The following is a 22,014-nucleotide window of genomic DNA, read 5'->3' on the forward strand; positions in this document are numbered from 1 at the left end:
TTTAGTCAAACTAATTACATCAATATCAAATAAAATAATAAAAAATATATTGTTTTAATAAAAATAAATAATTCTAATTAATTTGATGATAAAAGAATTGATTCATAAAAGAATCTTGGTTAGTCCTCAAAGTAGCACAGCAACTATGATTAAAGATACAACATCTAAATCTTGTGTATTCAACCTATCATTTTCAACACATATTTTTTATTTATTTTTTAAAATTTATTTTTAATATAAAAATTATTGGATATGCGATCAAAGTCCCACATTGATTAGAAATGGGAAGGATTATGGGTATATAAGGATATACAAATATCTCCATTGATATGAGGCCTTTTGGGTATAACCCAAGAGCAAATCTATGAAAACTTAAGCTCAAAGTGAACAATATCATACCAATGCGGAGATAGGTGGTGTCCATAATCATTACAAGTGGTATCAGAGCCATGCCCTAGAATTAGCCATGGTGGATGAATCCTCCTAATGCCGAACAAAAGATGGTGGGCCCTACTTAGATCACGATGTAATCTATGAATTAACTCTATTGGATATGCAGTGTGCTCCGGATGCTTCATGGACGTATCTTGATTCTAACACGGTGAAGAGGAGTTGACCTAGAAAGAGCAAAAACTCTCAAGTCAGGTAGTGTGCTTTCCGGATGCTTTATGAACATATCCTGATCCCAACACGGTAAAGTAAAGAGAAGTATAGAATGAAGAATCTTGGTTGGTAGAGAGTGGATGGATAAATGATTGTTTGAGAAGAGACTCAATGGTTCTTTGTTTGAGAGGAGGATTCTTGGGTATATAAGGATATACAAATATCTTCATTGGTATATGAGGCTTTTTGGGTATAACCCAAGAGCAAAATCATGAGAGTTTAGACTCAAAATGGACGATATCATATCAATGTGAAGATAGATGATATCCATAATTCTTCTAGAAATAAACTAGAGTATCCCTAAAATCAGTAAGATATCCATTCTATAATCTAACAAATAAACAAAAACACCACAAACTATAAAAATAGAAAAGGAAAAGAAAATTTAAAGACAAGAAAATAGCAAGTAAACTTTATGTTAGTTTTTAGAATTGTAATTAGTTATTATTTTTTAAAGAGTTTTTATTTAAAAATATAAAAATATATTATTATGTATTTTTTTTTAAAATAATTTTAATATTAATATATAAAAACAATTCAAATTAAAAATATTTTTAAAAAAATACTTTTTAAACACAAAATTAATAACTAGTAAAATGGTTTCTCAGTGGTTTTGGAAGTTTATGCTAGGCGTTCGCGAGAGGACCTCAATTGCTCCCTGTTTATTTTCAGACCTTGTGAAACATGGCCCACATTTGAGCATCACAGTCAACTGGGTCCCATTTTGTCCATTTTTTAATGCATTTTTTCACAAATTTTGCAGGCTATTGGCCTCCTTCAAAGCTAATTATAAGACAAAAGTGGTGACCCCAGTTTTAAAAAAAAATTAAAATTTTTTAAATTAATATATTTTAATATTTTTAAATTATTTTAAAACTAATTTTTTAAAATATAAAAAATACTGATATATTATTTTAAATAAAAATATTTTAAAAAATAATCATAACTATACTTTTAAATACATATTTAATAATGCTGACATGCATTTTAAATTTTGATTAAAAAATTTAAATAATAGTTTTTATATTTTTAATATTTATTTAAATATTAATATGTTAATATATATAAAAAGTTTAAAAATATATTAATTTAAAGTAATTTTTTTTAAAAAATTTAATTTTTTTAAAATCATTTTTAAAACTATTCTGTCTTTTAAGTTGTAACACGAGGTAACAGAGTTAGAAAGGGAAAAAAAAAAAAAAAAGTCCTGTTAACTCACGCTTTTGTTTCTCATATTGATTAGTTGACCTTTTACATCTCCCTGTAAGAAGGATACAGAAATGATACACTCCATATTTTAAAAAGAAAATTTCCTTTTTTTCTCTCATTTATCAAACTCTTGAGTCCTTTGAGTCAAGCAGAGAAGAGAAAGAACATGCTATTAGGGGAAATCTGAGTTGTATCAAAGAAAGAAATAGAGAATAAAGATAAGAACTTGAAAGTTTTAGAGAATGAATGGTCTCTCACATCTTGAACCACCTGATTACTCTGAGTTTGTTGAAGTTGATCCAACTGGAAGATATGGCAGAGTACTTCTCTCCTCTTCTCTTCTCTCCTGTGTGTGCGTGTGTTTCTTCTTTGAATTGTGAGTTTGATTTTGGGGTTTCGTTTTGTTCTTGCAGTACAATGAAATCCTTGGTAAAGGAGCTTCAAAGACAGTGTATGAATCCAACTTCTTGTCTTTCATTAATTTACTGGAATCCCATTTAGAGATTTTCTTTTCCCATTTGTTTGCCTTCTTAGTTTTTTTTGCTTGAGTTTGATGGACTTTCGTGTCTTATTTCTGCAAAAGTTGGAGTCTTTTGTGGTCTCTGTGAGCTTTTGGTAATGGTTAGTCGATTGATTCGGGCAGATATAGAGCATTTGATGAGTATGAAGGGATTGAAGTTGCCTGGAACCAGGTGAAGCTCTATGATTTCTTGCAAAGTCCTGAAGATCTTGAAAGACTCTACTGTGAGATTCATCTCCTTAAGACATTGAAGCATAAGAACATAATGAAGTTTTACACTTCTTGGGTTGATACTACAAATAGGAACATCAACTTTGTGACGGAAATGTTCACTTCTGGGACTTTGAGACAGTAAGAATTTGTCAGAATCTAATGATTTCATGGCCCATTCTTTACTTTTCTGTCGATTATGCTTTGTGGGTCTTTTGAATTGTTTATCATCTTATGATCGGGTTCACTTTGCTTTTTTGGTCTTCGATAGGTATAGACTAAAGCACAGGAGAGTTAACATTAGAGCCGTGAAGCATTGGTGTAGGCAGATCTTGAGAGGGCTTCTTTACCTCCATAGCCATGACCCCCCTGTGATTCACAGAGATCTAAAGTGTGATAATATTTTTGTGAATGGGAACCAAGGAGAAGTGAAGATTGGAGATCTTGGCCTTGCAGCAATTCTTCGCAAATCGCATGCCGCTCACTGTGTTGGTAGGTTTAATTGACACATCTCATGAATTCTCCTTATCTGGTCAATTTAACCAGAGGCCTTATAACAGAAGCGGCTGTCTAGTTCTCAGGTGCTACTAGGATTTTCGTGACTTAAATTGATAATATTACACTTTTGTTAATTCTTATTTTCTGTGGGGCTCTCTTTTCTTCAGGAACACCTGAGTTTATGGCTCCAGAAGTGTATGAAGAGGCATACAATGAATTGGTTGATATTTATTCATTTGGAATGTGCATCTTGGAGATGGTCACCTTTGAATATCCCTATAGTGAATGCACTCACCCTGCTCAAATCTACAAGAAAGTTATCTCTGTAAGACCCCCCTCTTTCTCCCTCACTCCTAAAACATGATATATTTCACTTACATGCTTTATTTCTTCAGGGCAAAAAACCAGATGCTTTGTACAAAGTAAAGGATCCAGAAGTAAGACAATTTGTTGAGAAATGTTTGGCCACTGTGTCACTTAGGCTATCTGCAAAGGAGTTGTTGAATGACCCTTTTCTCCAAATCGATGGTTGCGGATCTGATTTGAGACCGTTAGAGCCTGGGATTGAAGTTCATGGCGTAGGACCCATGATGAGGCTACCTTATCTTGAGCTTCATGACAATACTAATTCCTACAGTAATGGATACTTAAACGATTATGGCTATGAGGCTCAAAATGAATGGGAATATCATCCGGTTGAGGTTGAACCGAGTGGAATTAAACTTTTTGAGCATCATGATGAACATCCTGCAAATGTTGACATAAGTATAAAAGGAAAGTGGGGAGATGACGGTGGTATCTTTTTAAGAATCCGAATTGCAGATAAAGAAGGTTAGTGAATTTCTTTCTTCCCTCCTATTTATCATTTCCTTGAATTGCTAACTTTCTTGTCGTTTTTTTTCCTAGCAAATGTCCATACTCGCTACCACCTTAATTATATATATTTGCAGGTCCAATCCGAAACATATATTTCCCATTCGACATTGAAACTGATACAGCATTGAGCGTGGCAACTGAAATGGTTGCGGAACTTGATATCAACGATCAAGATGTGACAAAGATAGCAGATATGATTGATGGGGAGATTGCTGCCTTGGTACCCGAATGGAAGCCAGGGCCAGGCATAGAGGAAACACCCTGCTTTGCAAATCAAACTGTTTGTCACAATTGTGCTTCCACTTGTACCTCTAATGGTTCGTTCATGGAGTTTTTGTCAAATAATCCATGTTGTAGCCATGGTTGTGCTTCTATGCATGGAAGGTTCGGGGAGATCACATTCGAAGTGGATGAATCTGAGGACCATATAACAGAAGGGGCACCAAACATACTGAACCAACCGGGCTACCCCCACCATCAGGAAATTTGGGGTCAACAAGAAAGCCGGCAACTTACTCCAATGGGCTCTGGAAGAAGTCATTCGGATGAAGAGTATTACAATCTTGATCAGCCAGTCCCAGAAAAGAATGCTAAAGAAATAAAGATGGAAAATGGAATTCCTAATGGAGGGAAGTCATTTCGGCACCACACAGGTTCTGGTTCCTTTAGCAGACTGACTTCATTGTACAATGACCTCGCAGACAATAATGAGAATGAAATCCAGCAAGACTTAAGATGGCTTAAAGCGAAGTACCAAATGGAATTGAGGAAACTTAAAGATGAACAATTAGGACTCGCAGTGAAACCTTCAACTTCAAGGAATGGAGAAGGGATAACAAGTAATCAGGTTTCTTCATCTTCAATGTCGAATTCATTTCAAGAAGACAGCAATGGAGATGTCTCGAAATCTCTCGCTAAGCAGGTCAGTCATAATTTGCATGGTCATGCCAGTAAGAGCTGCGCTCTTTCAGATACGCAAAGGCACCGGCATCACAAATTAATGAATCGATCCCCAAGACCAGAGGATATGGTCACCGTCAACAATTTCTGCACGGGGCCGTTGCTTCCACACTCACTTAACAGAACAACTTCCCTACCAGTTGATGCTGTTGATGTATAACATTTTGAGAAATCCATTCTTTTATAGATTCCTTGTACTCATTATAGAGGCGCTACTGTTAATATATTCACCCTTTTTTGGCCTAGCAATATCAATGCCCATCCTCTTTGTTTTTATTTGCCTTTAGACTCTTGATCACACACGCACGCACCCAAAAAAAGGACAAACAAGCTATATCTAATGAGTTGAGATGTAAAATCGACAAGTGTGATGAGTAGTTGAGAGACCACTTACGCCATCCATATGGCCTGGACAGCGGCAGCTACCAAACAATGAGATGGAGTTCATGATTGCATGAAGAAATATGCAGTCATGTAGGGTTTGAAGGATGTCGAAGTGCAAAGATGACTTGATGACACGCGTTGAAAAATGCATGAAAACTACCAAAAAGAGGACGTATTGTTAGCTATCATGCGATGAGTTAAAATCATTGAAGCTTGAAGAACCAACGAAGTGTAATATTCCTCGACTGAATTGGAGTCCATGAGCAGCATCAACTCATCTATAAATTTACCAAGACCAGAACATCTAAAATGCACGTCCCACTGGGAATAAAAGTAATGTAGCAGAGGAGCAGATGCGCGAAGGGATGAAGTGAATTTACTTGGAATGTCAGTTCGAGGGGTTTGCCAGAGTGCCCCAGCTGGGCAGCTACCTGTAGAGCCCACAATTTATGGCAATAATGGAGAGGTTCTTCAAAGAGAAGTAAACCCAGCATGGCCCACAAAAGCATAGATTGTTCATTCATGCTGATCTACTCACCGCATGGGTCACTCACAGGAGCAGTTTGGTTCCATTAATAATAATACATGGTCCCCATATGACCTCAGTTTGCGATGGCCTGTGAGGCTTGCTTTTAGTGTTAAATATTCAAGTCTATCTATAAACCCCCCACCTTGTAAGATTAGGTTGTACAAAAATTGTACTCTTTCGAGTACTGGCATGCACCATGCTGCGTCAAGAAAAAACACATCATTTTCACGTAATTGTTTTAAGAAATGCTGGCCGTGGGTGGAGTATGATCGTGACAGTCAAGGAGGTAGAGGATACAGTTAAAATGTGTTTTTGTTTTCATGTAAAAATATTTTAAAATAATATTTTACTTATTTATTAAAAAAATAGTTTTGACAAGAGCACTTGAAAACAAAAAAAAAACACTGAAACAGTTAATTGGAAGAAAAAAATTTAAAAACTAGTGAAATAACAATCCAAATGTAATATCAAACAGTCTTCAAGGTTGTGTTTGTTTTTGTAGTAATTTTTTTTGTTTTAAATTAATTTTTTTTATTTTTAAATTATTTTAATATGTTAATATAAAAAATATTATTTTAATTTATTTTTAAGTAAATTTTAAAAATTAATTTTTATCACAATTTTAAAATTATAAAACTCAAACTAATTAATTTAAGATTTGATTTGGGTTAAGTTTTATAATTAATAAAAAAAATAGTTAACTCGATTAAAAACCTAATGATGTATTTTTTTTAAATGATGTTTTGACTTTTAAAAAAATGAATTATCCTAAACCAACACTGATCCAAAATTAAAAAAAAGAATCACAGAAAAGACCTTGAAAAGTCCCCATGGATTTTCTTTTCATTCTAAATTTTAAAACAATTAATGTTGTCTTAGTTTTTCTTTTACAAGAAAAAGACTTGATGAATTGATGATTTCTTCTAACATTAAATCAAAGAAATATTACATAAATTTTTAATTCATTGAAATTTGACCAATACATGATTAAATTCAGATTTAACTATCTTGTTGAACAAGAAACAAGGATGTGAAGTGTGAAACTACCTTTTCTTTATTATTCCTCTGAATTATACGTTACCAAGAAAGACAAATTGACACTAAACACAAAAGATTCAACACATGCATGCGATACGAAAGGAGGATGATCGATTGAAGCATTTATTTGTGGTTGATGGGTTGACAAGGAGTAATCAAAGCAAGAAGAAAGAAGTATAAGTATTGAACCTAACTCGGAATCAACTCAATGCAAGGCTAGTTATCATCCTGATTTATAAAATTATTTTAAATCAAAACAATATTGTTTTAATTTTTTTTTATAAAAAAATACTTAATTTTTCTCATGTTGCGGGTTGATCCACTAAGGTAATTATATTAATTTTTTCAACACTTAACCTAGGCTATGATCGGATGGATTTGTCGAGTCCCGGGTTGATCTAGGATTGGCGTGTTTAATAACAGAGGAAAGGAGCATTACATGATTGATGATTTTCTTATCCTTTTGATGTCTCACGTTAATAATATGATAATGATGACTTGAGGACGCGAGTTTTTCTTGTCATTTTGTGATTACAGCCACAGCAGCATACAGAGGAGAAGTGGAAGCATAAGAATCCCATAAAAGTGATCTTCTTTATTACAGAGAAAGCAACTTTTATCAAAAGGAATTGCTCGATACATCTCCCATGTTGAATTCAACAATTGAAGAAAGCTTGATAAAGCAGAAATTCCACTCAGAACATCCATAGATAAAATCTTTCTTTACTTTCAGTCAGAGAAAGCTCAAATTCGCCATAAAATCTTTCTTTACTTTCAGTCAGAGCAAGCTCAAATCCGCCTCTTTTATATATATATATAAAACCAGGTTCACACACCCTTTGTTGTTGATATATATATATATATATATATAAACCAGGTTCACACACCCTTTGTTGTAGATTGCATGATAAGGATTGGTACTGATAGAGAGAAGGGGGCTGGAAGATATTTCAGCTGTGTGACCATCTAACACTTAAAAAAATGTGGATGGAGGAGTGGCAAAGACAGTGGGGGGTCCAATGCTAAATGCACCGTGTAATAATCAAACACCACCACCAGAAATATCCACACAAAATTCGAAGGATTCCATGAATTACACTTTTGTGAAGGGACATAAGTTTCAGATCTTCGTTTCCATTGCATCCATCAAATTAATTAGCAGCAGAGAATTGAAGGGCTGCCTTGAAATCCTGCAATTTCCATGCTCAAGTTTGAGAGTAGAATCTTGATTTGATCAGATTCTACATCTTAAGGGTGGAAGTTCTGGCAAGGCATATGCATCGAAGGAGCTTGCGAACATAAATAAAGGGTTGAAAAGATAAGCTTGCCTAACCCTAAAGTGTGGGCTAAGCTCCACTATGTTTTAGGTCGGTTGAAAAGCATAAAAAATCTTCTTCTGACAATTCTAAAAATCCAGGCCAAAAACGAAAGCCACCAGAAAATGAGGATTTCCAATAAAAAAGGACGATGGTATGGGATCTAACACTAGAAATCTTACCGTTACTGTCCATATTCCTACCGACATAATAAAACAAAAACCACTTGAACTACTTTACTGCATGTAGTTTCCATCATGCATGAATTAAGGTGGTGAATGTTAGGCCAAAGTCAGCAATTTGTGATAAGGACAATGCTTGTTAAGGTTGATTGGAACCCTTATCACCTCATTGTCATATTGCTAACTTGAGCACTCTCGAGAACTTTGAGACACTACGGAAATTAGCTACCAAGATAGTAGAGGATATTGCAGATTTGGCCCCAAAATGAAGCGTGGAGATAGCCTAGAGTATGAACACGCGGGAAATTCTACGGAAGGAGGCTAATTAAAACACCTCGAGTATTCTGCATAGCTAAACGTTTCACCGTCTCTTGAGATTTCACCCTGATAGGTAATGATGCAACGTAGATTTATTATGATGGAGAAAAGGTGAAAGAATAAAACCAACGCACTGAAAGGAACCCTGTGCACTATCAAGGAACTTACCTGGGAGATCAAGTTCAGCCATAATCAACAAAATAAAGAAGCTCGAATGAGCTATCTATCCCTTGCCGTGATGTTGCTGTGCAAGGGCTGCATCCCTATCCATTTCGTAATGAGTACAATTTAACCCATAAAATAATGGATGGATAGTTTTTTGAATATTGCTAAGTTGAAACCCTAGTTTGCTCACTTGTGAGTTCAAGAAGAAGCCTACGAACCAATGGAAGATACTCTCCTAAAAGCAGAGTTATCTTAACAGGAACATTTTAAACTATCCATGGCCTTCTATTGCATTTTATAGTCGACTAGATCAGAAGGAGCACAAAGAGATGGGAGTCATGGAGCCTGCAGCTTACATGGCATAAATGGGGGAGTACTATATTAATCACAGCAGAATATAAACCAAACGTTACATGAAATTTTGGAGACTCCTGGAATGGAGATACCTTGATTCAGAGGTTACATAATGCTATTAAACTTACAAGCACCACCACCAGTTCACTATAATAATGTTTCAGAGATGTCCTTAGATGTCTTTCCAACCGAACACAATTTTTTTTTTTTCATGTCCGAGACATTAACCAAACCAAACACGGGTTACAATGCACAACAATATTTCATTCCGAGTTGCATTGCAAACCCCTGTAGACTTTTATTCTTTGAATCTGTTAGAATGTACCATACTGGCCGAATTGCTGGTGAAAGAATTCAGCTCTGTTTCAGAAGAAACACAATCTATCTCTTCATAAGCTCAGAAATTCAGCACAGGAAAATTTACTCAGTAGCAGGCAAGTATGATATGTACACCTTGGGCTTGTTTTATATAAAATCCACCTAATTTACAAAGTAATTACACAACTCCAACGCAAAATACAAGTTTCTGCTATAAACTCTTATAGAGGCCTCAAAAGTGGGTAATCTTCAAGTAGTTCCCTCTCTGACAATGTGTCATTTTCATTCTGAGGTGTCCACAACACCTCAACTGCCTGTATGATAATCAAGGAGATATTAGTGTTGAATTTACTTAATTTCCATAGAAATAAAAAAGAAATCAGTCATGAGTCAGGGAATGTTTCTGTCCACACCAGTATTTTACTGGCAGATATTGAACCAAGCTTTTGCAAGGCTTCCTTTAAGTCTCCGCTGCCATTGATGGTTGGTAGTTTATATACTCCTTCAGCAGCCACCAAGATAGTTATCTGAGAATATGAACAATTTTCAGAGCAAAAATGAGAATCATTCAGTTCATCTTAGAATCAATGTAATCAAAATCATTTCAATCCGATCTATGAAATTCTAACATGATACAGACTTACAACACTAATTTTGTATACTAGAAAATAACCACGCACCCAAGAGTTAATTTCAGAGGCAAACATTTTCCCCTCATTAATAAGTTGAGCATTTCCCTCATTCAAAGGATGCCTTTATCTTTACAACATATTCCTAGCCTGACATTTAGACTATCTCAACTCCAAGTCCTGTAGTGGAATAATTGTTTTGGGTTTTTTGAAGGGGGAGGGCAGAACAACTTGCACTGTGTGTAGCCGAAGAACAGCACACATCATTTGCAATACCACTGTCCAAAAGTCTTTCAATCCAGAATTCAAATAGCAGATCCAAAATACTGGAACTTTAGAGAATTAATCTTACCACTATATACTCATTGCTAAATCCATTAGATCTTTTGCTGCTTGTGCTTTGCCTTTTTATGCTGTTCACATTGACTAGTGTCTCTTCATCAAATTTCCCACGCTCTTCAATAGAAAGTTGATTGAAACGTTTTTCACCATCCTCCATGCTTCGCTTCACATCCACCTGATAAGAAGGAAAGATTGCATGTGCATCTATCCATCAGTCCTGATATATATCAATCAAATTTGAAATGTAAAAGCAGGAAGAAGACAGCCTAAATGAAGCAGATAAAAATTATTACATAATAGAATGTGATCCAAGAGACATTATCAGAGAGAGTTTGATAAATCCAAGCAAACATGCATAAAAATATGAAAACCCAGAAAAATGCTCCAGGAAAGAGCTGTATACTTACAAATGAATAGCCAGAGATGCAATAATCAGGATGCCGGAGCAAAGCTAGTGATGTCTCTGCAAACAGAACAAACATATGTAAAACAAGCTGATATGTTAATAATATTACAGGATGAAATGATATAACATGTCTTCAAGGGTAACAACAGAGTTCCCTTGACATTCACAAAATTATTACCATGGTCTTTAAGAATTAAACTTAGGAAGATTTGTGAAATGTGTCACATTTAAGGGGGGAAAAATATGAAACAATGATGAAACCATTTTATCAAAGCAAAAGAACGCCAGCAGTACTTAAACACAAAGTGCATAAAACGAGTGCCCGTGACACCAAGCTGTTGAGATGGATATGTGAGCAAGGAAATGAAACCAATCCAAAAGAATAACAAGGCAAAGATTTCTAGTCTTGACTGTATTCTGCACTTCTTTAGCTGAAAGCACAAGAATAATGCCTCAAGACTTGGTCATAACATGGACCATAAAACCAATCCCACGTGTCCAGATTAAAGGAACAAAACTAAACACCAGTTTTGATCATTTTGTTTAAGAAAGCAATTCATTAAAAAAATGAAGAAAGATGAAGCAAGAACCAGGTACATCATAACAGTGAGCCCATGCCAAGAACTTCAAATACCAGGCAACAAGAACTCTAAAAAGTTTGAAATCTGAAGCAGAACAAGTACAAAGAGAGCCCTCCAGACCCTCACAAAAACAAAAGAACTTTAGAGTCAACTTTAATCTCAAGTGTAATGTGTAATGTATCTTCTCTTCAAGTTTTTGACCTCTCAGAAAACATCATAACTGGAACTCTGCCATCTTGCTTTAGCTCTTTGCCACTAGTTCATGTTTATTTGTCACAAAATAAATTACAGGGATCTTTGGAAGATGCATTCCATAACTCCTTTGAGCCAATAACATTGGATCTTAGCCGTAATCAATTGACTGGCAACATTTCAGAATGGATTGGTGAGGTTTCCCACATGAGCTTTCTTCTCTTAGGTTATAATAACCTTGAAGGCAGAATACCCATCCAGTTGTGCAAGTTGGACAAATTGAGTTTTATTGATATTTCTCATGATAAGTTTTCTGGTCATATCCTCCCTTGCCTCAGATTTAGAAGTGGTATTTAGTACAGCTATCTTAGAATATATCCTGATAGGTATTTGATTCGAGAAACTTTAGAGGTCACAAAAAAGAGTGTGTATCCTATTAATGTCAACATTAATCTCATGTGTAATATGTCTTCTGTTGCCATTAAAAGTTCAGAAACCTCCATTCCCTTCTGCCCCAGCATTCCCTGACAAACAGCGAGCTTTTTCTTTCAACTTTGCAAACCAACACTTGTTCTTATTGCTAAACTTCACATGCTGATATTCCAACAAAATATTCCACTAGATTCGAAAGCACCAACAAGATACAAACTACATTTAAAAACTAAATACAACTCCCCTCCATCTCTGGGCAGTGACCATTATCCTTCCATAAATAATGGCTTTTTGTAAGCAAATCCATGAGCAACACAGGATGACTTCATTTCTACAGAATAACCTCAAAAAATAGAAAAGGTTGCATTACAGGGTTCTTTTCAAACTATGAGGTATCATGATCCTGGCATTGTTTGAATTTAATACCATACAGTGCACTATTTACTCTCTAAACACTTCTAATAATTCAGAGTATCATAATTTTCTAAAATTATATTTGAAGTCGTTAGCTAAACACATACGTGTTCCTTAACAGTTTACTGACTTGTGTTTGGCATGGTAATAGTCGATATTGGGCACAAGAAAGTTCATTCATTAAAAAAAAAATAGAAAGAGGGGGGGGGGGGGGGATTCAAAGGTTTGACTTTGTTTTTCTTTTCTTATCTTTCTTTCTTTCTTTCTTTTTTTTTTTTGGGGGGGGGGGGGGGGGGGGGGGTGTTAAATTGGAGGGACAGAAAAAACAATTACTGAAAAGCAATACCTGTCAATACATAGTTCAAACCCTCTGATGAGGATGTATCTGCAACTTCTGCGATCCTATTAAGGTCCCTTTGAAGTGAACGCCCCATCCCCAACAACCCAACCTGTGAAAATTTGTAAAATGCTTTCAGAAGATCCAGTTAGGAAACTGCATCCATTGTCAGTCTGCAACTCTCATAGTGACAGAATCAGGCTTTCTTATAACAGTAATAATGACTTCCCATTACTCCTCTATAAGGGACACAGTTGCAGTCATGTGATCTCATTTGTTCCTTTCAATCAAGCATAAGCTTCTTCACCACTGGTTGAACTCTTTAAATTAAATCACAGCGGTCACAACTACCAGACACTTTTACACTCATCACAACCTCTCAAAGTCCCCTTTGAGCCAACCATGAAATACAGCAAACCTAACATTTTTATTTCCTTTCTCAAAGAAAGCATTTCATCTACCACACCTTGTCATCTGCCAAACAATCCTATGCATTCTAATTCATTCTCCAAATACACCCCAATTTTTGCTGTAACTACCCCACCTAGAAGCTAGACTGCTTCGTCTAATGAACATGCCATTTTCTTATTCTACTACCATGTTTTGCTTAATATGGCACCTCATCGCAATGTAATCAATAAAGAAATGGACCGAAAACAAAGAAGGAAAATCATTTAGCCACAAGGCCCTACTGCCAAATTTAGTCCGTAAAAATCAGAATACTATGCAACCCAATTCACCAACAGCAAATTGGGGGGCAACAATTGAGCAGTACTTTCACCAGCAGTCATTGCATTCAGGCATCTCCTCCAACTCATGATTAAACATTTGCAACCACTAGAACACAAACTTAAATAACAACACAAACCAAAGCCAAAAACATGAAAACACGCAAAACCAATCAAAATTCAAAAAAAGTTTGAATCACCACCATTTACCTGAAGCTTAAGCACAGTAGTTTTCTCAGCAGCGGTAAGCACCCCGCCTTCATTCCTATCCGAAAGAAACCCAGAAACCAACATAAATGCAGCAAAGCCTGCCAATATAAAAAACAAGCTAGACCCAGCACCAACCCCAACCCCAACCGCGGGCCCCACATAAACACCACCACCACCGAACGGCGACGCATAGTAAGGCACGGAATACGAGAACCCTGAACTTCCACCCCGAGGCACTGAATAACTCCTAGAAGAATACTCAGATGACGATCGCCGTGAAAAGGAATTCCCACCAATTCTACCTCCAGAAGCAGCAAATGCCGAGTTAGGATCATGTAATAACAAAGCCCCTATCAAAATCGCTGCGATTGCAGGTTTTTTTAGGATATCAAGTGCTTTTAGCATTGTTTCATAGATAATTTCGAGTGGGTTTTTAGAGGTGGGAGGTTTGGAGAGATTATGAGATATGGGTTTTGTAATTGAAGGTGATATTGGAAAAGGGCCATTGTTGTTTTTTGAGTTTGGATTCAGGATGGGGAGTTGAGAGATGCATTTAGAGGTAAATTTAGGGGGTTTTAGAGGAACCAAATAAGGGTAGTGATTGGGGGTCAAAAGAGGTGGTTGTGGTTGGAAAGGGAAGGCTTGTTTCCATTTTAATGGACTTGATTCGATTAATGAAGCAGTAGCCATTGAAGACTTTGGAGTCTGGGGTGATGTTTGAAGTGTGTGTCTTTGTTTTGTTTACGTGGGAAGTTCTGATGTTGAAGAGGGCAAGAGAGATAAATGTTGTTTCTGCTGTTGTTGTCTGATTGTGAGATATTTTATGCTGTGGGGTTGATTTGAATGGGTGAAGGAAGAGAAGAAGAGGGGGAGTGTTCGATTGGTTGATGAATTTAAGGAGAGGATTGTGAAATGGAGTGACTAAGTTATGAGATTTGTGGCTTCGGTTCATTTTGGAACCTCATCTCTGTTCTGGAGTTTGGATTGGTTGTTTTCTTAGAGGGAGGATTCTCCATCTTCTTGAGTCACGTGACTCCAATCTATAGCACGTGACATTAGTCAAGCTTCGAGCTTGCCTTTTCCATGTATTTTTATTTTTTTGTTTCCCAGCTGGTTCCAGGGTTATACCAATATTATTAATTTTGGTTCGATTTTATTTTATTGAAATTTAGGTAATTCTTAGTTACTTTTTGCGCACCAAATTAAGTTTTTATTATTTAAAATTAGTTTTTATATAAGATTAAATTCTAAAATCCATAATTTTGAAAAATTTAATGCTAAAAAAATAAGAACTAAAGATTTGAAAATTGTTTAAAAACGTAGTGCTGATCATACTTTTAAAATATTTAATTTTTTTTGTTAAAAATAATTTTTTATATATATTTTATATTATTTTGATATGCTGATCTTAAAAATAATTTTTTTTAAAAAATAAAAATATTATTTTAATAAAAAACATTTTAAAAATAAATATAATCATATTCATAAATATATTAAAAAAGCACATGAGTATCTAGTTATATGTTGCTAGGCTAACTTTTTGAAGTTAGATCTACTGATATATCAAGTTAATTTATAAATCAGTAAAAGAATCATATTCATAAATATATTAAAAAAGCATATGAGTATCTAGTTATATGTTGATAGGCTAACTTTTTGAAGTTAGATCTACGGATATATCAAGTTAATTTATAATTCAGTAAAAAAAAACTTAAAAATAAGATCAAAATTAACTTGATTAGATATTAACTTTAATTTATTTTGTTAATGAATTAATATTATTTTAATATTTAGTTTTTTTTAAAAAAATAAAACAATAATATCTTAATTAAAGATATTAACTTTAATTTATTTTGTTAATAAATTAATATCATTTTAATATTTAGTTTTTTTTTAAATAAAACAATAATATCTTAATTAATCGGATTAACCTAATTGATGACCAAGTTAAAAATTCGAGGCACTTTATCATTAGTCATGTTAGACATGTCATTAAATTCTTCTTTCTAGCCTAGGTCAAGGCTGGTACACAAGCAATCGGAGGTTAGAATTTAGCTGCGTATCTAATTCTAACTTGCAAGTTTATTATTAATTTTTCCTTTTACTCATTCACTTTTCAAGCTAAAATAAATAGTTAAATAATTTTGATTTGTATTTTTAGAATCATTATTCATATTTTAATTAATTTATCTCTCGCTGCCATAAATATTTGGTATTTTAAATTTATTAATACAATTTTTTTAAAAAAAATTAGCTTCATACAATGATTATCTTACAATAATTTATCTTTATTTTATTTATTTTTATCTTGCTACCAAATATCACCTAAACTGAATTTGAATCCAAAATAACAGAAAATTTTAATTCCAAGGGATATAATTTGTGCTCGATGATACTCATACAAGAAAGAGGGATGCTCTTTTTATCTATTTAACTTAACCATCTGACACACACACGCACACACGGGATGCTCTTTTTATCTATTTAACTTAATCATCTGACACACACACACACACACACACACTCAGCAGGCCTAGAATTTTCACAAGCCTACGAACGATATCTATTTAGCCCAACACTCTCACAAGGCCTAATAGCCCAATAAAATCTTAAGGGCCCATTTCATCCAGTGGATCAAAAAAACCCTAAAAACTCATATATATATATATTTTAAAAAAATACTCAACAGGCCTAGAATTTTCAAAAGCCTACTAACGATATCTATTTAGCCCAACAGTCTCACAAGGCCTAATAGCCCAATAAAATATTAAGGGCCCAGTTCATCCAGTGGATCCAAAAAACCCTAAAAACTCAACACTATAAATATCAGGTTTTTGCCTTTCTATCGGTCTCTCTCTGAGCTGCAGCAGCTGCAATTAGCCTCTCTCTCGCTTCCTGCCTCCAAAATCGAAAGGCAAAATCTAGGGTTTTGATTGAAGCCATGGCAGACAAAGCAGTTACCATTCGTACCAGGAAGTTCATGACAAATCGTCTTCCTGCAAGGAAGCAATTTGTAAGCTTTGACAATCACATTCTCTCTGTTTCCTTCATTTTCTAGGAACCCAAAAAAAGGTTTAGTAAAGATAGTTGGTTAGTTGTTGGTCTTGCTCATCTGGGTTATATAGATCTTGAACTGTAAGAAAGAAAGTTTAGAACTTTTTGAGGTTGTTGTTTTTGAACGTTTGCTGCTTGTTTGTTAGTGTTAGTGTTTGCTGTCTTTGGAATTACTAGTCACGAATTGATTGCGTTACTATCCTAACTGGAAATATAAGAGATTGTTTTCATAAGTTTTAATTAGCGAATTTGAACGGTTTTGGTTGAATAATAATAAAACATTGTTTAGATTAGACAAGGTCTGTGCATATTTTCTTTTATGTCAGTGATTGATGTTTTTATATGGATCATGAAATGAATAAAGTGTTGTACTATTTTTTCTTTTGAGAAGTTGGGTGTGCTATTTTATGTGGGCCAGTGATATGATCAAATATTTGCTACTCTTGATGGGTTTCAAGGAATCCATCTGATGATAGTATCCACCAAGATTTGAGGCCATGAATCCTTTTGGTTTCATTTCATTTTCTTTTTTTTTTAGTTATTTTTTCTTTTGGAGATTTTATAGATTGGTGAAATGATGGTTGGGTTAGAATAAATACACTTTTGGTGTCAAATGGGCTATGTTAGAGCGCTGCATTGCCTGCTGATGTTAGTTTTTGTAGATCTTCAGCAGAGTTGTGTAATCCAATGCATGTGCTATCTTTTTTCATGTAGGATCTTCAAGCGTTTTTGGTTTTCATTCTTCTCTTTTGATTAATGCAGATCATTGATGTTCTTCATCCTGGCAGAGCCAATGTTTCTAAGGTATATCCTTGTTTGAACGTTGCTTTTTGAAATTTTATGTGTTTTATTTTGCTCACCACAACTCTTCTTCTTCTTCCTCCTTTTTCCTTGTTTATTTTTAACCATCATTTACGTCATCAATGGTTTTTGAGGAGATATTTGCACTTCATATGGGGATTGGGAACAATTTAACTTATTTCATGGTGATATTAAATGTTCAATGGTTCCTATCTATAAGCATAACATACCAAGTTTCACCAGTATTTCTTAAGGTTATTTACACCGACCTTTTCTTTTTGTAAGAAAGTTTTGGCTTTGAGTGACTGATGCACTGTGTTGTATTGTGTGTCTTGCACTTGTTCTGTTAATTAGGCAGAATTGAAGGAGAAGCTGGCAAGTTTGTATGAGGTGAAGGACACAAATACAATCTTTGTGTTCAAGTTTAGGACACATTTTGGAGGTGGGAAATCCACTGGATTTGGGTTGATTTATGATACAGTTGACAATGCAAAGAAGTACGAGCCCAAGTATAGGCTTATTAGGGTATGTCTTAAATCCCTTTCATTCTCTTATGTTAAATTCCATGCTTGTCTGATATTCTTTTCTTTTTATTATCTAAACTAGCAAATTATGCATTGATTAAATAATATGGAGCTAAAAAAACACCTGTAGAATGAATTGATACAGATATTCATTGAGGGAGTCTTTTTTATATATATTTTTTTGCAAGTGTCTGTTAGTGCATATTGCAAAATATGTAATAATGAAATGGATCTGTCTTCTGCGAGTCTGTTTTCATATATCAGTGCACGTGTTGGTTTGATTGAGAAACTCATTTTATCCATGAATCCTGCATGGTCTTGTTCTGTTTTTGCTTTATCTTGTGTCTTGTTTTTGCAGAATGGGCTTGCCACTAAGGTTGAGAAGTCAAGGAAGCAATTGAAGGAGAGAAAGAACAGAGCCAAGAAAGTCCGTGGAGTAAAGAAGGTGAGCGAGTGGTTTTATTTACGGTTGTGTTTCCATGTATTGTTGCAAGAGCAATAACTTACCTTGATATTTACTCATGCAGACAAAGGCTGGAGATGCCGCAAAGAAGAAGTAGGGAGTTTGTGATAGTTTTTAAGTGCCCAGATTCACCAGGGGGGGGATTTCTCCAGTCCAGTTCTCTATAATTTAGGTATTCTTCAGATGGAACATTTCTTTTTTGAGTGGATGCTGGTGCCAGTGTTTAGTTAAATTCTCTGATTTCGAGCACTATCAGTGGACAAGTTTTGGAACACTGAACAGTTAGATCCCATGCTGAGATTAGAAGGCTATAGCTTCTGGATTCGTTACCTGGATGTGACGATCTATTTCATCTCATTATTTTTTGTAAGAATTTTAAAAACAACTGTTTTGATTTTTTTAACTTTCCGAGAAGGTGAAAAATTAGAAAAGCAGAAATGAGTTAGATCCCATGCTGAGATTAGAAGGCAATAACTTCTGGATTCGTTACCTGGATGTGGCGATCTATTTCGTCTCTTTATATTTCGTCTCTTTATTTTTTGTAAGAATTTTAAAAACTGTTTTGATTTTTTTTTTAACTTTCCTAGAAGGTGAAAAATTAGAAAAGCAGAAATGATTATAACTATAAGTTTCAGTAATTAATACAAAAACATATAAAAAACAAATATTTGTTCCATCCATCTGGTCATCAATTTCATTATTGCTAAACCATAACCATAAACTAAATGAAAGCAGTCATGATTAAAATGTGTTAAAGTAATATTTTTTTATATATATTTTGAAATTTGATTTGGATAGAATATCAAAATAATAATTTAAACATATTAAAAATCTTAACTTGAATGCAAATAATATAATTATTTTAAAGGAGTAAAAATAAACAAGGTCGTGATTAGAGGATTCGAGCATCATCTCTTGGACAAGGTCTTGGGTTTGAGCATCATCTCTTAGATAATATCTAGATATTGTTTCGAGATGCTTTGAGATCTGAGATATGCAGACGATATGTTTTTTATAATTTTTGTTTTTAAAAGCATTAAAAAATATTTTAAAACTATTGTAAAAATATATATATTTTTTTAATGAAACACAATTTTAGCATTTGAGTAAACATGTTAGGGGCAGCAGTGCAACTTTTATTTCATAAGATTTTGAATCTATTTTATTTAATTTTTAAATTATTTTGATTTGCTAGTATAAAAGATAATTTTTTTTTAAAAAAAAGCCACCATCTACCGCTCTGTAAAAACAACACACCCACAATATCAATGGTTTCAGCTTCTAGAAGGAGAAGAGGTCGTCAAAAGCATAAGATTCCAGAGAGTTTTCTAGCTTTTTCAATCGTAAATAACTTGTTAATGATGGATAAAATCGTCACTAAACCGGGATTGAACCTTGAAGTCCATGTGCTTGGTCGGTCGAAGCGTGGAGCATGTGTTTTGATGCTAGTCTGATTAATAGCTTTGAAGGTCTTCACACCTACTCCGCCTTTCCTTCTATTGTGTGGTTTGGCCTTTGGGCATTTCCTTTTACTAAAATGGACCTCTTGCTAGCTTGAAGCAATCAACTATCCCCTCTTTCTTCCCAGCTTCAAGCAACCAAACTGAGCCACCCATTTTAGCCTTTTGTCTTTTGCCATATACATAGCCATCAACTTCCACACGATAGTCCTTCGAATGTAGCGTGCGGTAATCTCTTTTCTTGATTATGTTTTACAAATATATTTTATTGAAAAAAATATTAAATTACTACTTTTAATTATATTTCAAAAAAATATTAAATTACTACTTTTAATTATGTTGATATTAAAAAATATTATTATATATTTTCATGTAAAAAATACTTTTAAAAATATCAAGAACTCCCTTTTTTTTTTTATCCCATCTAGCACCACCTTTTTGAAGAAATTTTATGCTCCTAATTTATAAGTAACAAAAAAATATAAAAGAGAGAGGCACAAGGAGAAAAAAAATTAAATTGTTTTTTTTTTGAAGATTTGAGATGATTTTTATTACTTGGAAGTAATCTTTAAATATAGAATTTTTCATGCGTAAATAAATTACAATTGAAAACAAATAATAATTTGGACAATAAGAGTGTAAGACCATGGATGCTTCGAGGCTTTTTCGTTTATACGGCACAACCATATTTTTTAAGAAATATTTAAATGTTTTTTTTTTAAATTATTTGAATATACTAATATTAAAAATAATCATATGTGAATGTGAAATCCAATCCATGGTCCTCTCAGAATCAACAGAAGGTTCCCTCAATCTAAATCAGACAACATCACTAACGTTGGTCAAAAGGGAAATTGAACATTAGTTGGTGAGCACTCCACAAGTTACCATGTCAATTAATTTTATTAAAATGCCTTTTTTTTTTTAATTTTTCAAGACATTGATCCAACCGAGTTTAAATAGTTCAATATTAAATAAGTTTAACTGGGTGAATATTCTGTATTGTTCAACTAGAAAATGTTTATTTTTACATTTTAAAAATGATTTTAAAAAAATTTAATTTTTTTTTATTTTTTTACAAAATATTACTTTGATCAGATTGTACTGACGAGTTTAAGTGTTTTTTATGGTAATTCAAACTATTTCATTCATAAAGAAATTTTTTTAAATTTTTTTAAATTAAATTTAAAAAATTCTAGCAAATCAAACCTACTCAACATCTTAATTAAATCTAACAGTAAGAATTGTTGGATATTGAATAATGAGGCAAATAAGGATAGTTATTCCTAAATCTTGGATGATTGATTTGTTACTTCCTCCGGCTCTCAAAGCTCGAATATTTCAGTTACAGGTAATAAAATGAAAAGTAATTTTTTTTTAAAAAAAACTGGTTTTAAAAATTTAATTGTGATTGTTTTTTAAAATATTTTTATTTAAAAATAAATTAAAGTAATATTTTTTATTTTTTTAAAATTTATTTTTATATTAGCATATTAAGATAATCTATAAACATTAAATTTTAAAAAATTAAAAAATACTTTTAAAATATAAAACCAAACAAGTAAATAGCATCATATATATGACATATGGTTTATAATATCTATCATTTAAAAAAATTGAATTTTGCAGTAAGACTTTGAATGTCCTGCTGTTCTATCGACTTGATATCTAATGTCTCCTTTCCTTTGTTTTTTTTTTTATTTTAATATAAGGTGGCCAGGTTGACTAATCTTAACTAGTTCATTGAACATATATCATATATCAAGGTAATTATCAATTCAATGTATCAAAAATTAAATCAATCTCACTTAATAGCCGATTCTATATACGTCATCAATCGCTCAAGCAAATCCATAAACACCTCCTCCTCATTTAGAGCATGATTTGTATTATAGCGTGAC

At 33.7% G+C, this 22,014-nt stretch overlaps 3 protein-coding genes across 3 annotated transcripts; 2 read left to right on the forward strand and 1 right to left on the reverse strand.

The window, feature by feature from the left end:
• The first annotated feature begins 1,914 nt into the window (after positions 1–1,914).
• LOC105131266 (probable serine/threonine-protein kinase WNK9) lies at positions 1,915–5,191 on the forward strand. The gene is made up of 7 exons (XM_011034167.1): positions 1,915–2,192; positions 2,286–2,323; positions 2,516–2,743; positions 2,874–3,094; positions 3,268–3,425; positions 3,496–3,931; positions 4,051–5,191. Exons 1-7 carry the CDS (start codon positions 2,115–2,117, stop codon positions 5,094–5,096), a joined length of 2,205 nt encoding a protein of 734 aa, XP_011032469.1. The 5' UTR covers positions 1,915–2,114; the 3' UTR covers positions 5,097–5,191.
• A 4,292-nt stretch (positions 5,192–9,483) lies between these two features.
• Positions 9,484–14,779, reverse strand: LOC105131267 (myelin-associated oligodendrocyte basic protein). The gene is made up of 6 exons (XM_011034168.1): positions 13,812–14,779; positions 12,883–12,985; positions 10,919–10,974; positions 10,522–10,686; positions 9,954–10,067; positions 9,484–9,854 (listed from the first exon to the last, which is right to left on the reverse strand). The coding sequence occupies exons 1-6, from the start codon at positions 14,499–14,501 to the stop codon at positions 9,762–9,764; spliced, it is 1,221 nt and encodes a 406-aa protein (XP_011032470.1). The 5' UTR covers positions 14,502–14,779; the 3' UTR covers positions 9,484–9,761.
• A 1,866-nt stretch (positions 14,780–16,645) lies between these two features.
• Positions 16,646–19,058, forward strand: LOC105131268 (40S ribosomal protein S24-1-like). Its single transcript, XM_011034169.1, has 5 exons — positions 16,646–16,824; positions 17,628–17,669; positions 18,021–18,191; positions 18,549–18,635; positions 18,718–19,058. The coding sequence occupies exons 1-5, from the start codon at positions 16,753–16,755 to the stop codon at positions 18,748–18,750; spliced, it is 405 nt and encodes a 134-aa protein (XP_011032471.1). The 5' UTR covers positions 16,646–16,752; the 3' UTR covers positions 18,751–19,058.
• Positions 19,059–22,014: the final 2,956 nt, after the last annotated feature.

Source organism: Populus euphratica, unplaced genomic scaffold, assembly GCF_000495115.2.
Source record: "Populus euphratica unplaced genomic scaffold, PopEup_1.0 scaffold103.1, whole genome shotgun sequence".
Lineage (NCBI taxonomy): Eukaryota > Viridiplantae > Streptophyta > Magnoliopsida > Malpighiales > Salicaceae > Populus > Populus euphratica.

Bases quoted from the DNA above. Each gene is read 5' to 3' on its own strand.
- LOC105131267 (XM_011034168.1), bottom strand. From the start codon at position 14,501: ATGGCTACTGCTTCATTAATCGAATCAAGTCCATTAAAATGGAAACAA. The intron at 10,975-12,882 runs GTATTGCTTTTC...TTCTGTTTGCAG, and splicing joins TTTGAACTATGTATTGACAG to AGACATCACTAGCTTTGCTC. The intron at 10,687-10,918 runs GTAAGTATACAG...CCTTCTTATCAG, and splicing joins GCATCTCTGGCTATTCATTT to GTGGATGTGAAGCGAAGCAT.
- LOC105131266 (XM_011034167.1), top strand. From the start codon at position 2,115: ATGAATGGTCTCTCACATCTTGAACCACCTGATTACTCTGAGTTTGTT. The intron at 3,426-3,495 runs GTAAGACCCCCC...TTATTTCTTCAG, and splicing joins TCTACAAGAAAGTTATCTCT to GGCAAAAAACCAGATGCTTT. The intron at 3,932-4,050 runs GTTAGTGAATTT...ATATATTTGCAG, and splicing joins CCGAATTGCAGATAAAGAAG to GTCCAATCCGAAACATATAT.
- LOC105131268 (XM_011034169.1), top strand. From the start codon at position 16,753: ATGGCAGACAAAGCAGTTACCATTCGTACCAGGAAGTTCATGACAAAT. The intron at 16,825-17,627 runs GTAAGCTTTGAC...TGATTAATGCAG, and splicing joins TTCCTGCAAGGAAGCAATTT to ATCATTGATGTTCTTCATCC. The intron at 17,670-18,020 runs GTATATCCTTGT...TCTGTTAATTAG, and splicing joins GCAGAGCCAATGTTTCTAAG to GCAGAATTGAAGGAGAAGCT.